The following is an 18,060-nucleotide window of genomic DNA, read 5'->3' as shown; positions in this document are numbered from 1 at the left end:
CCCAGCTCCTGGCTCCGCCTCTCCTCCTCAGCCGTCGGGCCCCTGGGTTGGGTAACAGTGTGTGTTCAGGTCAGGGGGTTTTGGGTCGGTCCCGATGGCGGTGGGCGACTCGCTCCCGGCCACGGCCGGTTTCCCTCCGATCTCCTCGCTTTCTCTCTCTCTCATTCACTCTGTGTCGTGCTCACTCAGCCCGGGCAAGACTCCGATCAGCGTCTCCTGAAGGACACATGGGACAGTTACTGTAGACATGATGCAGCTCAGACGTCTGGGAAACGACACTCGTAACAACAAGGACGGTTGTCCAAACACAGCAATCCACGACTCCTGGAGGTTATTAAACTCTGCTGTTTAATATTTTAAGACATATAAATTTTAGAGTTCAATTGAATTGAATTCAAGTTTATTTATAAAGCGCCAAATCACGACAAGTCGTCTCAAGGACCTTCACACAGTAAACATTCCAGTACAGGTCAGGTCATTAAGCCAATCAGTAACAAGTTTCCTATATAAGGAACCCAGCAGGTTGCATCGAGTCACTGACTAGTGTCAGAGTCTTTACAGCAATCCTCATACTAAGCAAGCATGCAGCAACAGTGGAGAGGAAAACTCCCTTTTAACAGGAAGAAACCTCCAGAGAATCCTGGCTCAGTATAAGCAGCCATCCTCCACGATTCACTGGGGATGGAGAAGACAGAGCAGACACACACACACACACACGCACACACACACACACAAAGTAGTGTTTCTATGGTTACATTGTGACTTGTTAGTAAATATTCTATTTGGTGAGAAATAAACTTTATTGTATTCAGGGTTTCCCCCAGAAAATGAGTTAAGCCTGGCGGCTCGCGTGCTCCATCCCGCAGCACTCCTCTGTGAGAGCAGGGGTGGGGTGTTTGCACACGTTCCGCTGCCGTTTCTCACCAGTATCAGCTGATGGAGGGCTCTAGTTTTGTTGAGCCGTTCATGTCAGCGGACACGGTAGGGTCGGGGAGGGGGGGAGGGGCATGAGGCTTAGCCTGGCGGGTGGGCAAGCAAAGCCTGGTGGGCCGCCAGGCTTATAAAGCGCTGGAGGAAACCCTGGTATTTATCCTAGTGAATCTATAAATAAATGGGTAAACTATTATTAGCACATTCAATGTCAAAGGAAAGTAACATATTATTATCAGGAGAGGGAGAATGTATTAGTGGTTAGCAGCAGTGTGCTAGTCGATGGCCCCCTCCATGAGGCCACCACAGCTCAGCAGAACATCATTGCAGCTTCTTCTGGGGAGAAAAACACTTACAGAGAAAATAAAGTTAACAGCTGAAATAGCTGGAAATAATACAGTTAAAGAGCAGATAGTAGAAGAAAGCAGTAGAGTGTGAAAAGTTGTCAGTGTATCCTCCAGCAGTCTAAGCCTATAGCAGCATGACTACAGAGATAACTCTGGATAACCTAGCCTTTTAGATGGAGGCATGTTGGAGGCAGGGCAAGGGAGAGCCGTCTTTACCAAGTAGACAAAGTGCCTGCCTCACGGACTAAAGCTGGGAGCTGGTTCCACAGGAGAGGAGCCTGATAACTAAAAGATCTGCCTCCCATCCTAATTTTAGATATTCTGGAAACCACCAGTAAACCTGGAGTCTGAGAGCGAAGTGCTTGGTTAGGAACGTATGGAACAATCAGATCACTGATGTATGATGGAGTTTGATTATTAAGAGCTTTATATGTGAGAAGAAGGATCTTAAAATCTATTCTGAATTTAACAGGTAGCCAATGTAGGGAAGCTAAGACAGGAGAGATATGATCTCTCTTTTTAATTCTCATCAGAACTCTAGCTGCAGCATTTTGGACAAGCTGAAGACTTTTAACTACATTCTGTGGACTTCCTGAGAGTAATGAATTACAGTAATCCAGTCTTGATGTAATAAATGCATGAACTAGTTTCTCAGCATCACTACTGGAAAGGATGCTTCTAATCTTACCAATATTCCGAAGGTGGAAAAAGGAAATCCTACAAACCTGTTTAACGTGGGATTTGAATGACATGTCCTGGTTGAAGATAACACCAAGGTTCCTTACTTTGTTCTCGGAGATTAATTTAATGTCGTTTAGGTCAGGTGATTGACTAAGAAGTTTCCTTTTCTGAATTTCGGGTCTAAAGATGAAAGCCTTAGTCTTGTTTTCATTTAAAAGCAGAAAGTTTTTTTATGTCTTCAAGACAAGCCTGTAATCTACCTAACCGATTAGGTTCATCAGGGTTTAATGGATAAATATAACAGAGTATCGTCAGCATAACAGTGGAAGTGTATCCCATGCTGTCTAATGATTTTACCAATTGAAAGCTTATATATAGTAAAAAGAATTGGTCCAAGCACTGAACCCTGTGGTACTCCACAAGAAACCATTAACAAAAAGGTAAACAAAGATTTTCCATTTGGTAATTCAGGAAATCAAAATGTTTGACTTCTTATCCACTGAACCAAAACAGAGAAAATTAAATTTCTTGACAGGAAAGGGGTTTGGACGTTGCCAAAATACATTTAAAAGACACTAAGTTGGAGGTCTGATGACTCAAATAATAAACTAGACAAACAATATTTTTATTTCCATTTGAAAGTTGTGCAGAATAGACTGTATGCTCCCTAAGAGTCCACTCTGTTAAGGAAAGAAAATCATAAAATTTGTTTAGTGAAAATCTGCTGAATGACGCTCAGATCTGCATCAATAAATACTCTAAACTATAGTGATTATCAATAAAATAAATAAATGATACCAGTCTGGGGATTATCGTTTTACTGGACAACATCTGGGGTTAGGATTAGCTATGAACATGTCCAATAGTCCTAGAATAAATGATGGGTGTGAACCTCACTCCAGTGGCTAAATGTCTGACCTATGAAATGAAACAAAAATCTGTCAACGAAAACTGACTAAGACTAAAATGCATTTTTGTCATGAAGACTAAAATTACGATGGCCGCCAAAAGCAACAACAGGACATAGCTGAGCTTTAATGGTTAGTTGAATCTGTATTTGCTACACAAGTCTGAAAGTTTCTGGTTTTACTTAACAAAACTTTAAACTCAACATAAATTACATTGCTTTCTTCTCATTTAAACCAAGCCCCCACAATGCGGCTCAAAAATTGAGCCCAACCCGGAAGTAAAATGGCCTGTATTTGATATAGCGCCTTCTAGAGTCATGGAACCCCCCAAGGCGCTTTACAACACAATCAGTCATTCACCCATTCACACACACATTCACACACTGGTGGTGATGAGCTACGATGTAGCCACAGCTGCTCTGGGGCGCACTGACAGAGGCGAGGCTGCCGAGCACTGGTGCCACCGGTCCCTGCGACCACCACCAGCAGGCAACGTGGGTTAAGTGTCTTGCCCAAGGACACAACGACAGCGACAGACTGAGCGGGACTCGAACCTGCAACCTTCCGATTACGGGGCGAGCACTTAACTCCTGTGCCACCGTCGCCCCAAGTACCAAAAATTGCAGTTCCACCCTCATCCACTAGGGGCTGGTGTCAGAAGCGAGCAAATCCTCATTGACTCCCATGTTAAAAATACCAATTTCACAGCAGAAATAAACATGTTTACAGCCTGGTACCAATACATGTTTTTTGTTTAAATTATCTAGTTTACACTCATGACAACTCTGAGGGGGGTGATTTTTTTCTCACTCCTGTTTAAGTGTATTAAAAGCCTACAATTCTGTATAATTAATGAGCATCAGACCCACGTGACCACAGAGCTAGCTCCGTGGAAAGGCCTCAGTAGAGCCTCGGTCTGGCTTGGAAACTGTTCCGGGATTTTGAGTCTCTGTGTGTGTGTATTCTTGTTTGGATATTTTTTGTGCAATTGTTGGACAAAATGACTTGCTGTGGCATTAATTGCACTAATAGAGCGTCCAAGGAGTCTCCACTTCATTTTTTTCGGTAAGTAAAATTATATTTATGTATTTTAGGTCACTGCCGAGCTGAGCTTAGATTTTAACATGTACTGTTTAACTATGAAATTTAAATGTAATAGGGTAAAACCCAGTGCTTTTAACATAATGCTGCACTTTAGAAAATGGGCTGAAATATAACATGTTGGTGGAGCTGGGTTCCCACTATCGGCTTGTGGAGCTCACGGGAGACCGATGTTTTCCACCCTTATCCCCTCCCCGCAGCTCGGCGCATCCCTGTCTGATCGCGGCGCTTGTCTGCTGCACGGCTGCCGGCTTGTGGAGCTCTCAGGAGACCTCTGTGTTCCACCCGGTTTTACCCAGCGGTCAGCCCGGCGTATCTCTGACTCAGAAGCTCTGGTGTTGTGCACAGTTAACTCAGGTTGTAGCTAGGTTGCTACCTCCGTTAGCTTAGCTCCCACCTCCGCGTTAGCTTTGGGTTAGCTTCAGGTTAGCTTGTAGCTAGTTCGACCGGGTGTCGTCAGTTGATCCCAGCCTTACAGCCCCACCCTCAGCTCCACCTCTCTTCCCTTTTGTGGAATTGTCTGGGCTTGACGGAACCTGTGACACGGTCAAAATGGCGGTGGTGGCCATTTAGCCTCAAAAACGCGTTATTGGAGCCTATGGAAACCCATTGTCCAATATTTATATGTCAATTTAAACATAAAGAACAGAATGCCTGTGAGCTGTAGCTTTTACCACATGAACTAAAACTCTTTATTTGAACATATTTCCAGAGAAACTGAAGAACAATAAATAATCTCAGCTGGACGTAAACTTCTGAACCAGAAGACAAACTCCTCAGACTGATCTGGCTGGTGGCAGCGGCTGTTTTAGCGACTCTGTTCGTCTCCGATGCTCCCCCTTCCTGCCTCTCTCATGCTGCTCAGAGAAACACCAGTAGATAAAAACCCTGATCCACCAGGTTCTGATGAGTCTGTCGCCTCCTCGCCACCACAGCTCCTCGTCTCACCTTCCTCCAGTTTTGAAGATCAAGTCGGCGTTGGGAGCGCCTTTCGGGTGCTGGTAGCGAGGCCGGCGTTCCCGGTTGGTGTTGGCCTGAGCCGGGCGCTGGGCCAACGACTGCATCATCTCTGTAACATGCAGAGTGAGAGGACAGCTGATTCACATGGCTGAAACATAGCTGCTGCAGAAAAACAACCTCCTTTTTAATTCGATGGTTATTTTTTGCTCACAAAAAGCTGCTTACTCCCCGAATCAGTGTCGTAGAGATCAGCTGAGAAAACGTTCTGACGGGATAACAACTTTGAGCAATTTGAGTTCAAATATAATTGTAGTCTAGAAATGGACTCGATAGGAGACGCGAGTAGAAGGGAGAAGAAAATCCCAAATTTTATGTTTAAAATGCAAATTGGTGTACGAAAATTTTGTGTGACGTCATCAGATACCAGAAGAAACTTCAAACGGCCTCCAACCTAAACTGTGATCGTATATAAACATCAAAGAGATCAGAACAGTTGCCTGTTTAGACTCTGACAATGCTTCTATGGCGAAGTCTACCTGAGCTGTAGAGGGGGCGGGGCTTTCTCACCTGTTAAACCTCAATCAGCGACTTTAAAGAGCAAGTCACCCCCAAACCAAGTATTTTTTTCTGATAAACTATATAAATGTGTGTCTAATGGTGCTGCAGACACGTGTAGTCAATAGTTTTGCACTTCAGTGCAGTTTAGTTCAAATTTTAATTTTCTGCCTGAAACTGTCAGTGTTGTACTGTTGTCAGGTAAAAACTCTGCACTGCATTTGAATTTAAATCTGCCATCGCTATTGGCTAAGAAGTACACAATGACGTTAGATGGTACATTATGTCACAATGTTGTTGTGAGCCTGTGTGTATTTGTTAGCGACTCCGCCCTCTCGGTCTGCTAGGCAACAGCATTTGTTGCATTTTTCAAACAGGAAGTGGGAGCGGAGTAAGACTCTGGTAGGGGGTGACTTGCTCTTTAAATCGAGAAAAACGATTCATGCACATGGAGAGGTATGTTCCGACGGGGGAGGGGCAGTCAGAGAGCAGATTGATGGGTGGATCAGGATCCAACCACTGACAAGACGATGAGGTCTTTCTAGGATCCTACGTTTCAGAGGCGTTTACAATCATTTCTCTTTTGTCATAACATTTAATTTACTGGATGCCATCGATCTCTGAAGAGTGTTTCAAGCCATACGGCAAAAAGGTTCCAGGAAAGCATCTCTGCACCTTTAGATTGACAGGTGCATCCCGACTAACCGTTAGCTCATCAGTCCTCAGAGCCAGATTCATACGTCTCCCTCAGCTCGGGCGAGGAGTCGCGCACGCGCACTGACCGAGACGTTTTCCTTTCAGTTCACCGCTACCCATGGGGATGGGTCAGCTGCAGAGGACTGTTTCCACCACACACCAGTGTGTGTGTGTGTGTGTGTGACAACTATGGGACTTTAAGCTGTTTCTCCAAATTGAGGCTGTTCAGAAAGCTAGAGGGGATCCAATAACCTTTTCTTAAGGAGGATTAAAATAGCATTAAGCATCAGGGCAAGGTGGTTTTGTTTCCCGTCAGTCAACCTTCTGCCGAGTGACAGCAACGATAAAAGGTTTATAACAGGATGTAATGGTTTAAATGTCTCAGCCATTTCCTGTTAGCTCCGTACCCTGATAGTCCTCCTGCTCCTGCCTCTCGTTGATGTCCAGGGTGAGTTTCTTCATCCTCATCCGCTCCTCCTGTTCAGCCTGCTGCTGGTTGAAGTGATTCGCCGCCAGGTGGGAGGACAGGGGGACATTCAGGATCTTGTACTGTCCAACACAAACACAACATCACGGTTAGGATCGAGGGACAATGACAGGGACCTTCAGCTCAGATTATTCATGGACGTTCAGATTAAAATCATCTCAGGACAAAATCAGAAGATCAGCTGAAGTTTTCAGATTTAAAATCAAAATATCGACTGTTGATGGTAATTCTAATAAATTAAACAACTCTGATGTCGACACGCCAGACAAGCAGCCTAAAAATGCTCCTTCCATCATATACGGAAAGCCCCAGCTAGCTTTTCCCCTTATTACTATTTTATTAGTTAAGATGATTTGGTAGGATGTCTAAAATGGCCCAAGTTGCTTTGATGTGTAAAAGAAATTCTAAAATTATAAATAAAGTGATATTAAGGCAGATTTGGTGTTATAGGACGTAACTCAGACCTCCTGCTCTCCTCATGTGTCACATTTGCACATCACCAGCATTTTCTTGAACAGCCGCTTTTCCCCTTCTCCACTCCTCCGTTGTGTTTTCTCTCCATCTAGATCGTGATAGTAGCGGTGCACGCAGGTGTACCGAGCAACTGGGAGCAGGTGTCTCATGATATAACCATCCCTGTGTCACTGAGGGAAATGAGCCACAGAGCTGTGTGCGTTAGCGAGACGGTGGTTCAAACTCCCGCTGACTTTATTTGCCAAATGCAGGAAGGGCCAACGTGCCTGAAGGCTGCAGAGCCGGAGGCTGCAGGTTGATGCCTGCACTGAATCTGCAGCAGGCGTGCAGCAGCAGGCGTGCAGCAGCAGGTGTGCAGCAGCAGGCGTGCAGCAGCAGGCGTGCAGCAGCAGGTGTGCAGCAGCAGGCGTGCAGCAGCAGGCGTGCAGCAGCAGGCGTAAATCAGCGGTCTGCAGCTCTGCAGCTGTAGCTTTGTTGTTGGCCTGGCTGAGAAAGTTTTATGTCCTCGTGCACATGCGCAGATTATCATTCTCTTTCCTTGCTCCTGGAAGAACGAATGGGAGAGCAAAGGGTTTCTTTGTTGCTAATCTACTGGGATTATCTACAAGAAAGTTCTACAGAGTAGAGAAGAGGCCTCAGAAGTGTTGCCAGGTGCAGGGACAGAGACAAAGTCGCTGAGTCGGCTACACCGCCTCTCGCTCTGCTGCTAAGCTACAGATAACGAGCCCTACGAGCTATGCCTGAGCGTGAACGCGGATGACGTCATCACGCCGTCTCCGGAAGGCACTGGTGAAGCAGGCTTGCTCGACCCAAAAATGTTTTTTTTCTATGATTTTACAGGAATACAGAAGCAATCACAGTAAAAATGCCAGGGATCGTTCTACAGGACCAGGGCGTTGCAGGAGAATGTACGAGGAAGTAGTTTTAAATTTCCATACATGTACATGTACATACATGTACTGTTGGTAAAACTGAAGTCCCTTTAATATTGTGTACTTCAAATCAAATCAATCTTTATTTTTTCTCTTCAAGGCACTCGTGGAGTACAGACGCTTCTCTTTTCGCTCCCTTATCTTTTTTTCCCAAAGCTCGTTGTCCTGTCTGCCCACAGAGCGCTTCTCTGCATTTATTCTGAAAAACTTTATTTTTACTAACCATGGATTTGATAAACTGGTCATTCAATGCGATTGATAAGATTTTTTCAATAATGAGAACGGAGCAGGGGGCTTCCACATGTCCACAGGGGACACACCCGGTGGGGTAGGGCTGCTCAATTAATCGAATTTTAATCACGATTACGATCTGAGTTTTGAACGATTATAAAAACAAAACAAGCCGATGATTTGCTCCTCCCACTTGCGCTGCCCTGAGTGAGTTGCAAATGACGCGCTCCTCCCACAGTGTTGCCAACTTGGCGACTTTGACGCTATTTCTAACAGCTTTTCAGACCCCCTTCTTGACTTTTTAAATCTTAAAAGTACCTAGCGAACACCTCAGAAACATCTCTGGTAACCCTTAGCTACTTTCTGGATAACTGTCGTTGACATTTCCTGTAGGTTAGCTAAACACTCCGCCTGCGCTCCGAACTGTTCTTCAGGAAAGGGAATGATGTAGTGATGTGTCGGTCGCTAAAGAAACGGCTCTCAAGAGCCGGCTTCCTGTTGGAGTAACCAGAGTGAGTGACACACACACCGTACCTGCGGACTCCTGAGCTGCTAAAAACGTCTAAATGTGCGCGTGTGGCTAACACACGTGCAGCTTGTCCCTGATTGCTGTGAGACCAGGTTGGGGGGTGGGGGGTGCAGCTGTGGTTGGGACATTTATTACATTAACTGATGGACTTGTAAATACATAGTTTATAAATAAGGTAGAAATAACTTCCTCACACTGATAAATAATAACTAATCTCTCTGAGGACACGGTGCTAGTGCACTCTCCTACAGCACCTTGACACGACTCAATAAATGTTATGCAACATTTTGTGAACGTCAATTTATTTGCATGTATTTGTTATAAATGCCACTGTATAATTCTTGCTGTCAGTATTTGCAAGATATTGGTATTTGGGTCTGTACTGGTTAGACTTACATGAGTTAAACCAAGGTCTACAGCCCTTGGGTCATAGACTATGAGCTATAAGTATATTGGTCTTTTTATCCTGGGAATCAGGAGTTATTTTAGTGATCATCTTGTTTCTTATTTATTTTTGTCCTGATTGTGCCCCGAGCAATTTTATGACTGAATAAAAACAAATAAAATCAACATTAATTGAAAAATCGTCCTAAATAATCGAGATCTCAATTTCAGTCACCATAATCGTGATTATTATTTTTGCCATAATCGAGCATCCCTACGGCGGGGTGTATGCTGGATTCCTGGAAGGAGTGGAAGATCATATGCCTCAGCCAGCTGTCCACTGAGGACATCGAGGACGTGTGGATATGTCGATGCTCTAAACACAAAAGACTTCAATAAATGGGACACACTTCTTTCCTGCAAATAAATGTTCACAGTTGATGCCAATACCACCGCTGCTTCAAGGGATGTGCTCCTGGCTGCAAAGCATTGCACCTTCAAATACAAGATGTTGTCTTTACTTGTGAGTGTTTATGTATGTGTAGACAAATAAACTTGTTTATATTCAGTACAAGTTACATAGATCTTTTTTGTGCTTCCGTTAGTTGAAAATTAGAAAAGCCCCTTGAGAAAATAATTGTGAATTTAATCGCAATTAGATTATTTTCCAAAATCGTTCAGCCCTAATAGAATTACAGTTAAAGGCAAAGTTGTGAAACAGAGTTGAACGCTAAAGATAATCAGATAAAAAACTAAATTAACAGTGCTCAAAAATAAATTATTACTCAAATGTAAAATAAAACACTGTGCACTAAAAGTAAAGCAGCCAGAAAATCATTTAAAGCTGATAAACAGACTTAAAGTGTTTTCTCTTCTTAGCATCAGCCTGATTATAAAATATCTTCTCTGGGTTTTATTCTATGATGTAATTTCAATCTGACTCTAGAAAACCACATTCTACCTGAAGTCCTTAAATACAAAACACCTCATATACCTCTGTACTTTGAGGTTTTGTAGAAACTCTTATTTATCTCTAAAAACTTGGTAAATCTGTGTGAGCGACAAACAGCAGCCTGTTAGCTTAGCTTAGCATAAAGACAGTAAGCAGGAGGTTAGCCTGGCCCAGTTTATAAAGCCCAAATCCTCCAAATGTGCAGAAATTAAACTTATTCATGATTCATAGTTAAAACTTTCAGATTCTCTCAGTGAAGTTTCCTGTGACAGGATTCCTGAAGCGGAAAAACAGAAACACCGTTTAAGCAGAAGCTGAATGATGGTTCTGTGGGACCAGTACCCCCCCCCCACACACACACACAGACGTTCTGTGTTCTCCACGTCTCCGACACCGGCTGATGTTTGGACTCTTTTAAAACTCAGGAGTTCTGGCAGCAGACCGGACACACCCTTCAGCACAGAAGCCGGTCTCTCCCCTCAAACCACACACTCCACCACACGGCCTCGCTGACTTTTACTGTAGATCCGAGGGTGTTATCCCCTCGTGTGTAGCTGGAATGAGGAGGGAACACCATCCGGCCTCTCCATTTTCACTCATTTACCATCATCTTCCCAAAAAATATCCTTAAAGAGCACCAAAGCAGCTGTGTCACTCAGCCTTGTGTGTGTGTGTGTGTGTGTGTGGGGGGGGGGGGGGGGGGGGATCATTATTTCCCATTTTTAGACGGATCCAAGTATCCAGATTTAAATCTTTAAAACATTAATATAATTCTTAAAGGTGGGCTCTGTGATCTTTACTGTTCTTCACCTGCTGATGTCAGCAAATAAATTAAATGATTTATCAAAAAAATGAAACGTACAATCCTGGAAAAACCTCATCCAATCACGGTGAACGTCCCTTTCTTAATGACTGGATCATGATTCAGAGTACAAGTGTGTGTGTGAATGGGTGAATGACTGTATACAAATACAGACCATTTACCATGACTCATCCATCAAACTGCTCCTCTGACCGCCCCTCCCCCATCTGCTCACAGCCGCTGAACAGGAAGCGAAGCCAGAGCCAGGCTAGCTAGATTAGCTAGCATGCTAGGTCGTTTTACTGTAATGCACATACATACATGCGTAGACGCCTCGTGGACTAGCGCTGCCTAGTGGAGCTGCTGCCCACCATTTTAAATTGGTCTCTTTTGGCCCCCCAGTGCATTCATTTCTACTGAGGGAGGTGCTTACCCAACTAAAAAACACATTTTAATAAGCTTTTTATGAGGTTTGGTGTGATAATAAAAACATAAATATAATTAAACTAAATAAATATAAATAAATGTAAATATAAAATCCCATCAAGTAGGCTAGAAAAGCCACTAGTAATCCCCTGGTTGTTCTAACTGTAGGTCGTCTCTACATCTCAGAACCAGAACTGGGTCGACTCTGCAGACGATCGTCTTACAAACCCAGAATCTGGTTTTAGCTCCACGACTCCCAGCTGTCTAGTCTGGCGGTTGATCCATTCTGAGCTGAGACATGTCCTGGTTGGTTCAGCAACTTTGGTCCCAGACTAATCGCCTGATTAAACCAGCAGAACCCAGCCGGTGTGCGTCGTGTGTATGGTTAAACTGCTCTCACCTGCTGCTTGTTGCCTTTGCGAGTTAGCATGACGAACTGCATGGTGTCAGAGATGTCAGGCTCCGCCTCCCCCATGCATGGGTGTGAGGACCCCCCCTTCTTCAACTGACTCTTCAGCTGCAGGGGGATGGCCACGTCCAGCTGGTGCACCTTCACCGCCTCGCCGCTGCGCTGCTGCGGACACGAAACACACCAATCAGAAGAGGGTTTCAGCTTCTCGTGTCTAAGAGTGACCGACTTTCCTGCGTTGTGTAAAAACGCTTCCGACTCTGTGACAGAAAAATTTATTTACAAAAGAAACAAACTATTTAGCACAATCATGTCTTCTGAAGTTAAAAACAAGATGTGGTACCTGCAGGTTCTCCAGCATCATCTTATCCAGAGCCTGAATGAAGTCTTCGTCCTCGGGACACTCCACGAGTTTCAGTCCACCCCCCCGGATGGTGACCTCCTGCGGGAGAACAGAGATTAGAACCAGGATGAGGAACTCTGGAATATCTGGGATCAGATCTTACGTTGTTCTCCTCATCCGTCTCATTTTCTTTATTAGAGTCAGTCAGGTAGTCGGTGTTCTCCTCTTCCTCCTCCTCCCGCTCTTCCTCCTCATTCTCCGATCCATCCTGTGAATTGTGCAAAGAGCTATTTTAGTAACTCGGGCTTGCTAACAGATGCATCATTAGCTTCATTATGCTAACAGGCGCTAGCAATGCTAACATTCCGCTGTCGGTAACAAACACGAGAAGAACATTTCTAGCTTTCCTTATCTTTACTTTATTTTAAGAACATACACCATAATCGGACAGGAAGTGACCAGGCTCAGGGGGTGTCACCTCTAAATCGGTCCGAGTAGAAACTCAGTGTTTCCCTTACATAGGCGTAGCCGTGGCGGGCCACCACGGCTGAAATCCCACCGCCACGCCTACAAGATCCCGTTTAATAGATTAAAAAAAAATGTTTTTTGCGCTGTTTCCCAAAGAAGCAGCGGGAACTACTCTGTTGTTGCTTGTGATCACAGCCAGCTGGTAGCAAGGAGGAGGAGGCAGGGCAGGGTGGTTACAGCTAGGGATGAGCCGGATACTCGTTCCAGACCAATATCCGGTACGGATAAAGCATTTTTGACGAATACGAGCATGAAATGAGTAAAACTCGTAAATATCTGAAATCGTGCTGAAGAAAAATTCTCATTGGGTAACTGGCTGCCTTCACGCTCTGTGATTGGCCAGTCACATGGAGCGCCCGCCCCTCCCTACACACAAAACTCTGCAGCAGTCCCAAGGAATGGGAAGACCGTATCAAAGAGGCAAACGAGGAAGCCCAGTTTGGCCCACGCACGCACGCACACACACACACACACACACACACACACACACACACACACACACAGAGACAGTAACGGATCTCTCTGTGCTTGCTACACTGTTGCTCACGTTTCTTCAGAACTCTAGGTTTTCTTCAGTTCGCCTCTTTTTCGGTTGAATATTTAAATTTACTTTTTTCGTAACGTACGTGGTGCATTTGACAAGACAGAGCGGAAAACGGCTCATGCTGCGTCGGTCACTGCCTCCGCTCCGGTCGTTTTTTTTTTTATTATTCTCTCTCTCTCTCTCCCACACCCACACCCACACCCACCCACCCACCCACCCACCCACAACACACACACACACACACACACACACACACACACACACACACACACACACACACACACACACACACACACACACACACACACACACACACACACACACACACACACACACACACACACACACGTTGGAACAAAATGTGGGTAAAAAAATTAAATTAAACCCATCAAAACACTTCCTGCTACATGATTTGAATAAAATATGCTTTTATTTTTCTAGTACTTCCTGCTTATCAGCTACTGATGACTCAGGTGCAAAGAAACCAAGTGAAGGGAAGGCCTGTTTAATAAAAGTCTGCCAAAATACACACACACACACACACACACACACACACACACACACACACACACACACACACCCTCTCATTTCTCTGACATGTGGGGAAACAGTTTTAACCTTTAGTTTTCTTTACTTTTCTGTCAGAAAACTAATAAATCAGTCTGACTGTCAGCTTTTCCAGAAGAAACCTGAAGCCTAAACACGAATGATTCTGTTTCTCTGCTGCATGAACTCATGACAAACATCCAACACACCAGTCTCACTGAGTGAACGCCCCAGCAGGTTCACACCGAGGTCAGAATTTACAGGCGTGAGGTTAAAGGTCAGGAAAAGAGGAATCACGTAGGATTTTTTTGGAAAACAAATCTCAAGAGCTAACCTCTTGCTTGTAAAGTTTTATCCGAACAAACCACAAGATTTCAGAAACAACAAGACCCAAGTAGGGTTGTTTACCCACAATGCACTGCAGCACAGACAGAAAACACTGCACAGTGGTGGTGGGGTGATGGTTTGGGCTTGTTTCAGACTCAGAGTCCACTATTGAAAAGAATGAAAGAAAGAAAACAATCTTTCATACAGCGCCTCTCAAGATAAAAATCACAAGACGCTTGATAAAAACAAAAAATTTTAAACACAAAAAATATTTTAAAAAAGGTTTAAAATTACAAAAAAAAATTTAAATTGTGATTAAAAAAATGAAAGAGGGAAATAAGTGGATGGTGAGAGAGGAGGAACTGGTAGAAAGAGCAGAACAAGGAGAGGGCGATGAAGGTCCCACCAAAGCCTGAACAGTAGGGCTGTCACGGTAACCCCACCGCGCTGCATCATGGGCCACCGCTATTCCCGAACTGGATTCGACTCAATGTTGCATGTTGAGAAGCATGCCTGCACTGGTATCAAAACGAAACGTTACTTCGCTCCTTTGGGAGCACTTTGGTTTTCAGTACGTCAGCTGCTGCGCAGCCAGAGTCCTTGGCCGAGACAGAGCTGCCACCAGCGGCAAAAAAATAAAATAAATAAATAAACGCTCGGAGACCTGCTGAAGTCCCGGACAATCACTGCTTCTGCAACCGTCCCGAAGAGAGTTTGAGCTGAGCTGGAGCTCACTCGCTACCTGCAGGAGGAATGCATCCACCCTAAAGAAAACCCCCCGACATGGTGGAGCAACAACCGGGAGAGATTCCCTTTGCTCGCCAGTCGCACGCAAGTACGAGTGCGTTAGTGCAACGAGCGCACCATCCGAGAGGGTTTTCAGTGTTGCTGGAAATGTTGCCCCCCCTCTCAGATCCTCTCTCAAACCGTATATGGTTAACATGCTTGGTTTTCCTTGTGGGTAACAAGGACGTGACCGAGCTATAAATCACCGTCATTCGTGTGTGTGAAAGTGAAATGATAGTGCCCCGCCCTCCGTACATGTAATTTTTTTATGCTCGATTTTAAACAACTGAAAAAAACGGGGACTTGTTTCTTATTTGTTAGATGCTGCAGCCAAATTTGCATTTAAAAGTTGAACCTTCTCCTGAATTTTGTTATTTTTAAGTTCAGTCGGACTCAAGACTGTCGGAGAAATAGGGACGAGTACCTTTGACATTTGAATCGATTCAGTACTAATTCCCGGTACCTAGGAATCGATACCGGTACTTAACGGTACCAATTTTAGATACTTTTGAGTGTTTAATATTTTAATTCTCTTTTATAATTAAATATATATTTTTCTCAATATATAACCATATTTGATAAATATCAAGATAAATAACATACAACTGTTTGTATTTTAACATCGTCCTTGTAGTTTTATAAGCTGATAATTAAACTGAAGCAAACATCTTTACTGTGAACTAAATTTACTGTGTATCTTCATTCCTTTTACCGTCCTTTTTCATTAGATTTTTCCTACTGGGAAGTTAGAATTTCCGAGGAGAAAGCGAACGCACCATTAGATGATAACAATGGTGGCAATGGAAGCTAACATATCAAGCTAACGTAATCCTAAACAGTTTATTTAGCTGCTGGAACAGATTAAAACGAGGATGCCTCACATTTAGATCGTTGTCGCTGGTTTCATCTTCACCCAATCACCCGTCGCATTTAGTAAAGTGAAGCCAAACTTTAGAGCGCGTTCATGTTCTTCTAGTCGGAATTTCGGAGTTCCGAGGAGAAAGCGAACGCACCATTAGTGAAACAGAAGCTAACATATCAAGCTAACGTTATCTTAAACATTTTATTTACCTACCAGAGCAGATTAAGATGAGGATGTCTCACTTAGATCGTTGTCGCTGGTTTCATCATCACCCAGTTACCCATCACATTTAGTGAAGTGGACCCAAGCTTTAGCGTGCGTTCTTTCTACCATGCTGCTCTGTTCACAACTCACTCACAGCGACCGACGACGTAACGCTCTTGCGCATGCGCAGCTGTCTAGGCAAGTTCTCGTTATGAAGGACGGGTACCGAAACGAGGCACCGTTTCAAATGACGTCAATCGGTGCTCGGTCGGTACTTTAAAAAGTACCGAATTCGGTACCCATCGCTACAAAGAAACAAACGTTACTGCGATCTGTGTTGTTACTGCCCTTTGATCTGCATTCAGTGAAGTGCTATAAAAGAAGGCACGGCAATTTTTAACCTTTTTTAAATGTGTAAACACCATGTTTCAAGGCAAACATTGCCGTGAGTTCAGTAATTAAGAAACTTTTAGCAAAATAGATAGTACTGCAATAAAAAAAGTGCTGCAATAATATCGTACACCGCAATATTGAGCTACCCTGAATCACCACAGGGGGAATTCCTCAACCGCGACAGCCCTACTGAACAGGTGAGTTTAAAGGAGACCACTGAGTCCACTGATCTCAGGCTCAGGGGGAGAGAGGTCCAGAGTCTGGGGGCCACAGCAGCAGATGATCTGTCACCTTTGACCTTAAGCCTGGTGCTGCACAACCAGTAGGCTTTGATCACTGGACCTCAGGGACCTGCTGGGGGTGTAGGGACTAAGAAGATCACCAATGTATGATGGTGCTTGTCCGTGTAAGGCCCTATAGACCAGAACCAGGATCTTGAAATGAACCCTGAAGTTGACTGGCAGCCAGTGAAGCTGGAGGAGAAGCGGGGTGATGTGGGTGTGTTTGGAGGACTTGGTCAGAAGCCGAGCACAGGCGTTCTGAACCACCTGTAGACGGTTCAGGGAGGTTCTGCTCAGACACGTGAAAAGAGAGTTACAGTAGTCTGTACTTCAGTAAAACACCAAACCCTCGTGGTACTCCAGCAGCTTGTAGAACCTCGTTCAGCAACAGGAACTCAGCATTCACCTTCTTTTTAACAATCTGACACGGTTCTGGAGGGTTCTGGTCCGTTAGCACGTAGTTCATCACAGATTCTCATTTTAAACACGTTTTAATCATTTTTTTAAATCTTTTTTATACTTTAATTGTTTTATTTTGTTTGTGAAGAGCCTCGTGATTTGGAGCTATATGAAAGATGTTTGTTAAAACCATACAACGGTCCGGTACGCTGAGTGTTTGCACTGGTTTGACCCAAACAAGTCCAACTGCTGCGTTCTGAAACTAAAACAGCATGGGAAAAAGAGTCAGGTTGGATTCCATCAGTTGACGCGTTTCTCTGTAAACGGTGACGGGCGAAGGTCAACAACACAAAACAACACTCACGTCGTCCTCCTGTTCATTCATTTCGCTCTCGTTGCCCGACTGCTCCTCAGTCTCAGCGCCTCCCTCTTCCTCGTCGTCGTCGTCCTCCTCATCGAGGGCCTCTCCTTCGCTCATGGCGCTGGAGCGCCCGTCCTTCTCCATGGCCATACCTGAAAAACGCGCACACACAGATTTACTCAAAAGCATCAGCTTTAAAACAATAATCTGAACGTTGGGAGTGACTGAGTCCTAAAAGTTGTTTTCTGTCAGCAGATATTAAACCGCAGCATCAACACGAGCGTCTGCAGGCGGGTTGAAGTTGCACATCAGGTTCTGAGTGCATGACTGAAGAACACAGGAATGTCAGATCCTGGTTAACGTGTGAAAGTTAACAATGGGGCTGCTGTGTGTCTGAGAGGCCCCCCATCAACCACACAGAATCCTGAGTTGGACCAAACTAAACACCAGCAGAGGAAAGCTACAGAACCTCTGACCCGGCTCCAATCGCTCATCAGCCCTCAGGTTGACTCAGCAAACACTTCTTCCTTTACTCCAGTTATTTCACACTGACGTAGATCGCTTTAGTCCCGTTCCACCGGAGCACACAGTCACTTTTTCAGAGGGCGGGGCCACCACTCACATTCTCTTCATTCCAATTCAACAAGAAACTGCTGCAGAAAGCCGAGTTACTGTTTTGTTA

At 44.5% G+C, this 18,060-nt stretch overlaps 1 protein-coding gene across 4 annotated transcripts in view; it reads right to left on the bottom strand.

Annotated features, from left to right (window-relative positions):
- The window catches only part of upf2 (UPF2 regulator of nonsense mediated mRNA decay), a 34,535-nt gene continuing 16,475 nt past the window's right edge, over window positions 1-18,060 (bottom strand). The window contains exons 15-21 of one of the 4 annotated variants that reach the window (XM_070546191.1): window positions 17,382-17,530; window positions 12,311-12,415; window positions 12,148-12,246; window positions 11,796-11,969; window positions 6,586-6,727; window positions 4,916-5,036; window positions 1-216 (exon numbers count right to left, since the gene is read on the bottom strand). In XM_070546191.1, coding sequence (XP_070402292.1) covers window positions 207-216; window positions 4,916-5,036; window positions 6,586-6,727; window positions 11,796-11,969; window positions 12,148-12,246; window positions 12,311-12,415; window positions 17,382-17,530 — 800 coding nt within the window. In that variant the 3' untranslated portion in view covers window positions 1-206. Of the gene's footprint in view, window positions 217-4,546; window positions 4,825-4,915; window positions 5,037-6,585; window positions 6,728-11,795; window positions 11,970-12,147; window positions 12,247-12,310; window positions 12,416-17,381; window positions 17,531-18,060 lie in introns of those variants that run through there. The other 3 variants (XM_070546228.1, XM_070546144.1, XM_070546164.1) reach the window with 3 other exon arrangements.

This window comes from Nothobranchius furzeri, chromosome 1 (genome assembly GCF_043380555.1).
Source record: "Nothobranchius furzeri strain GRZ-AD chromosome 1, NfurGRZ-RIMD1, whole genome shotgun sequence".
Classification (NCBI taxonomy): domain Eukaryota; kingdom Metazoa; phylum Chordata; class Actinopteri; order Cyprinodontiformes; family Nothobranchiidae; genus Nothobranchius; species Nothobranchius furzeri.
Note: the sequence above shows the minus strand (reverse complement) of the source record. Positions and strands in the feature narration are given on the sequence as shown.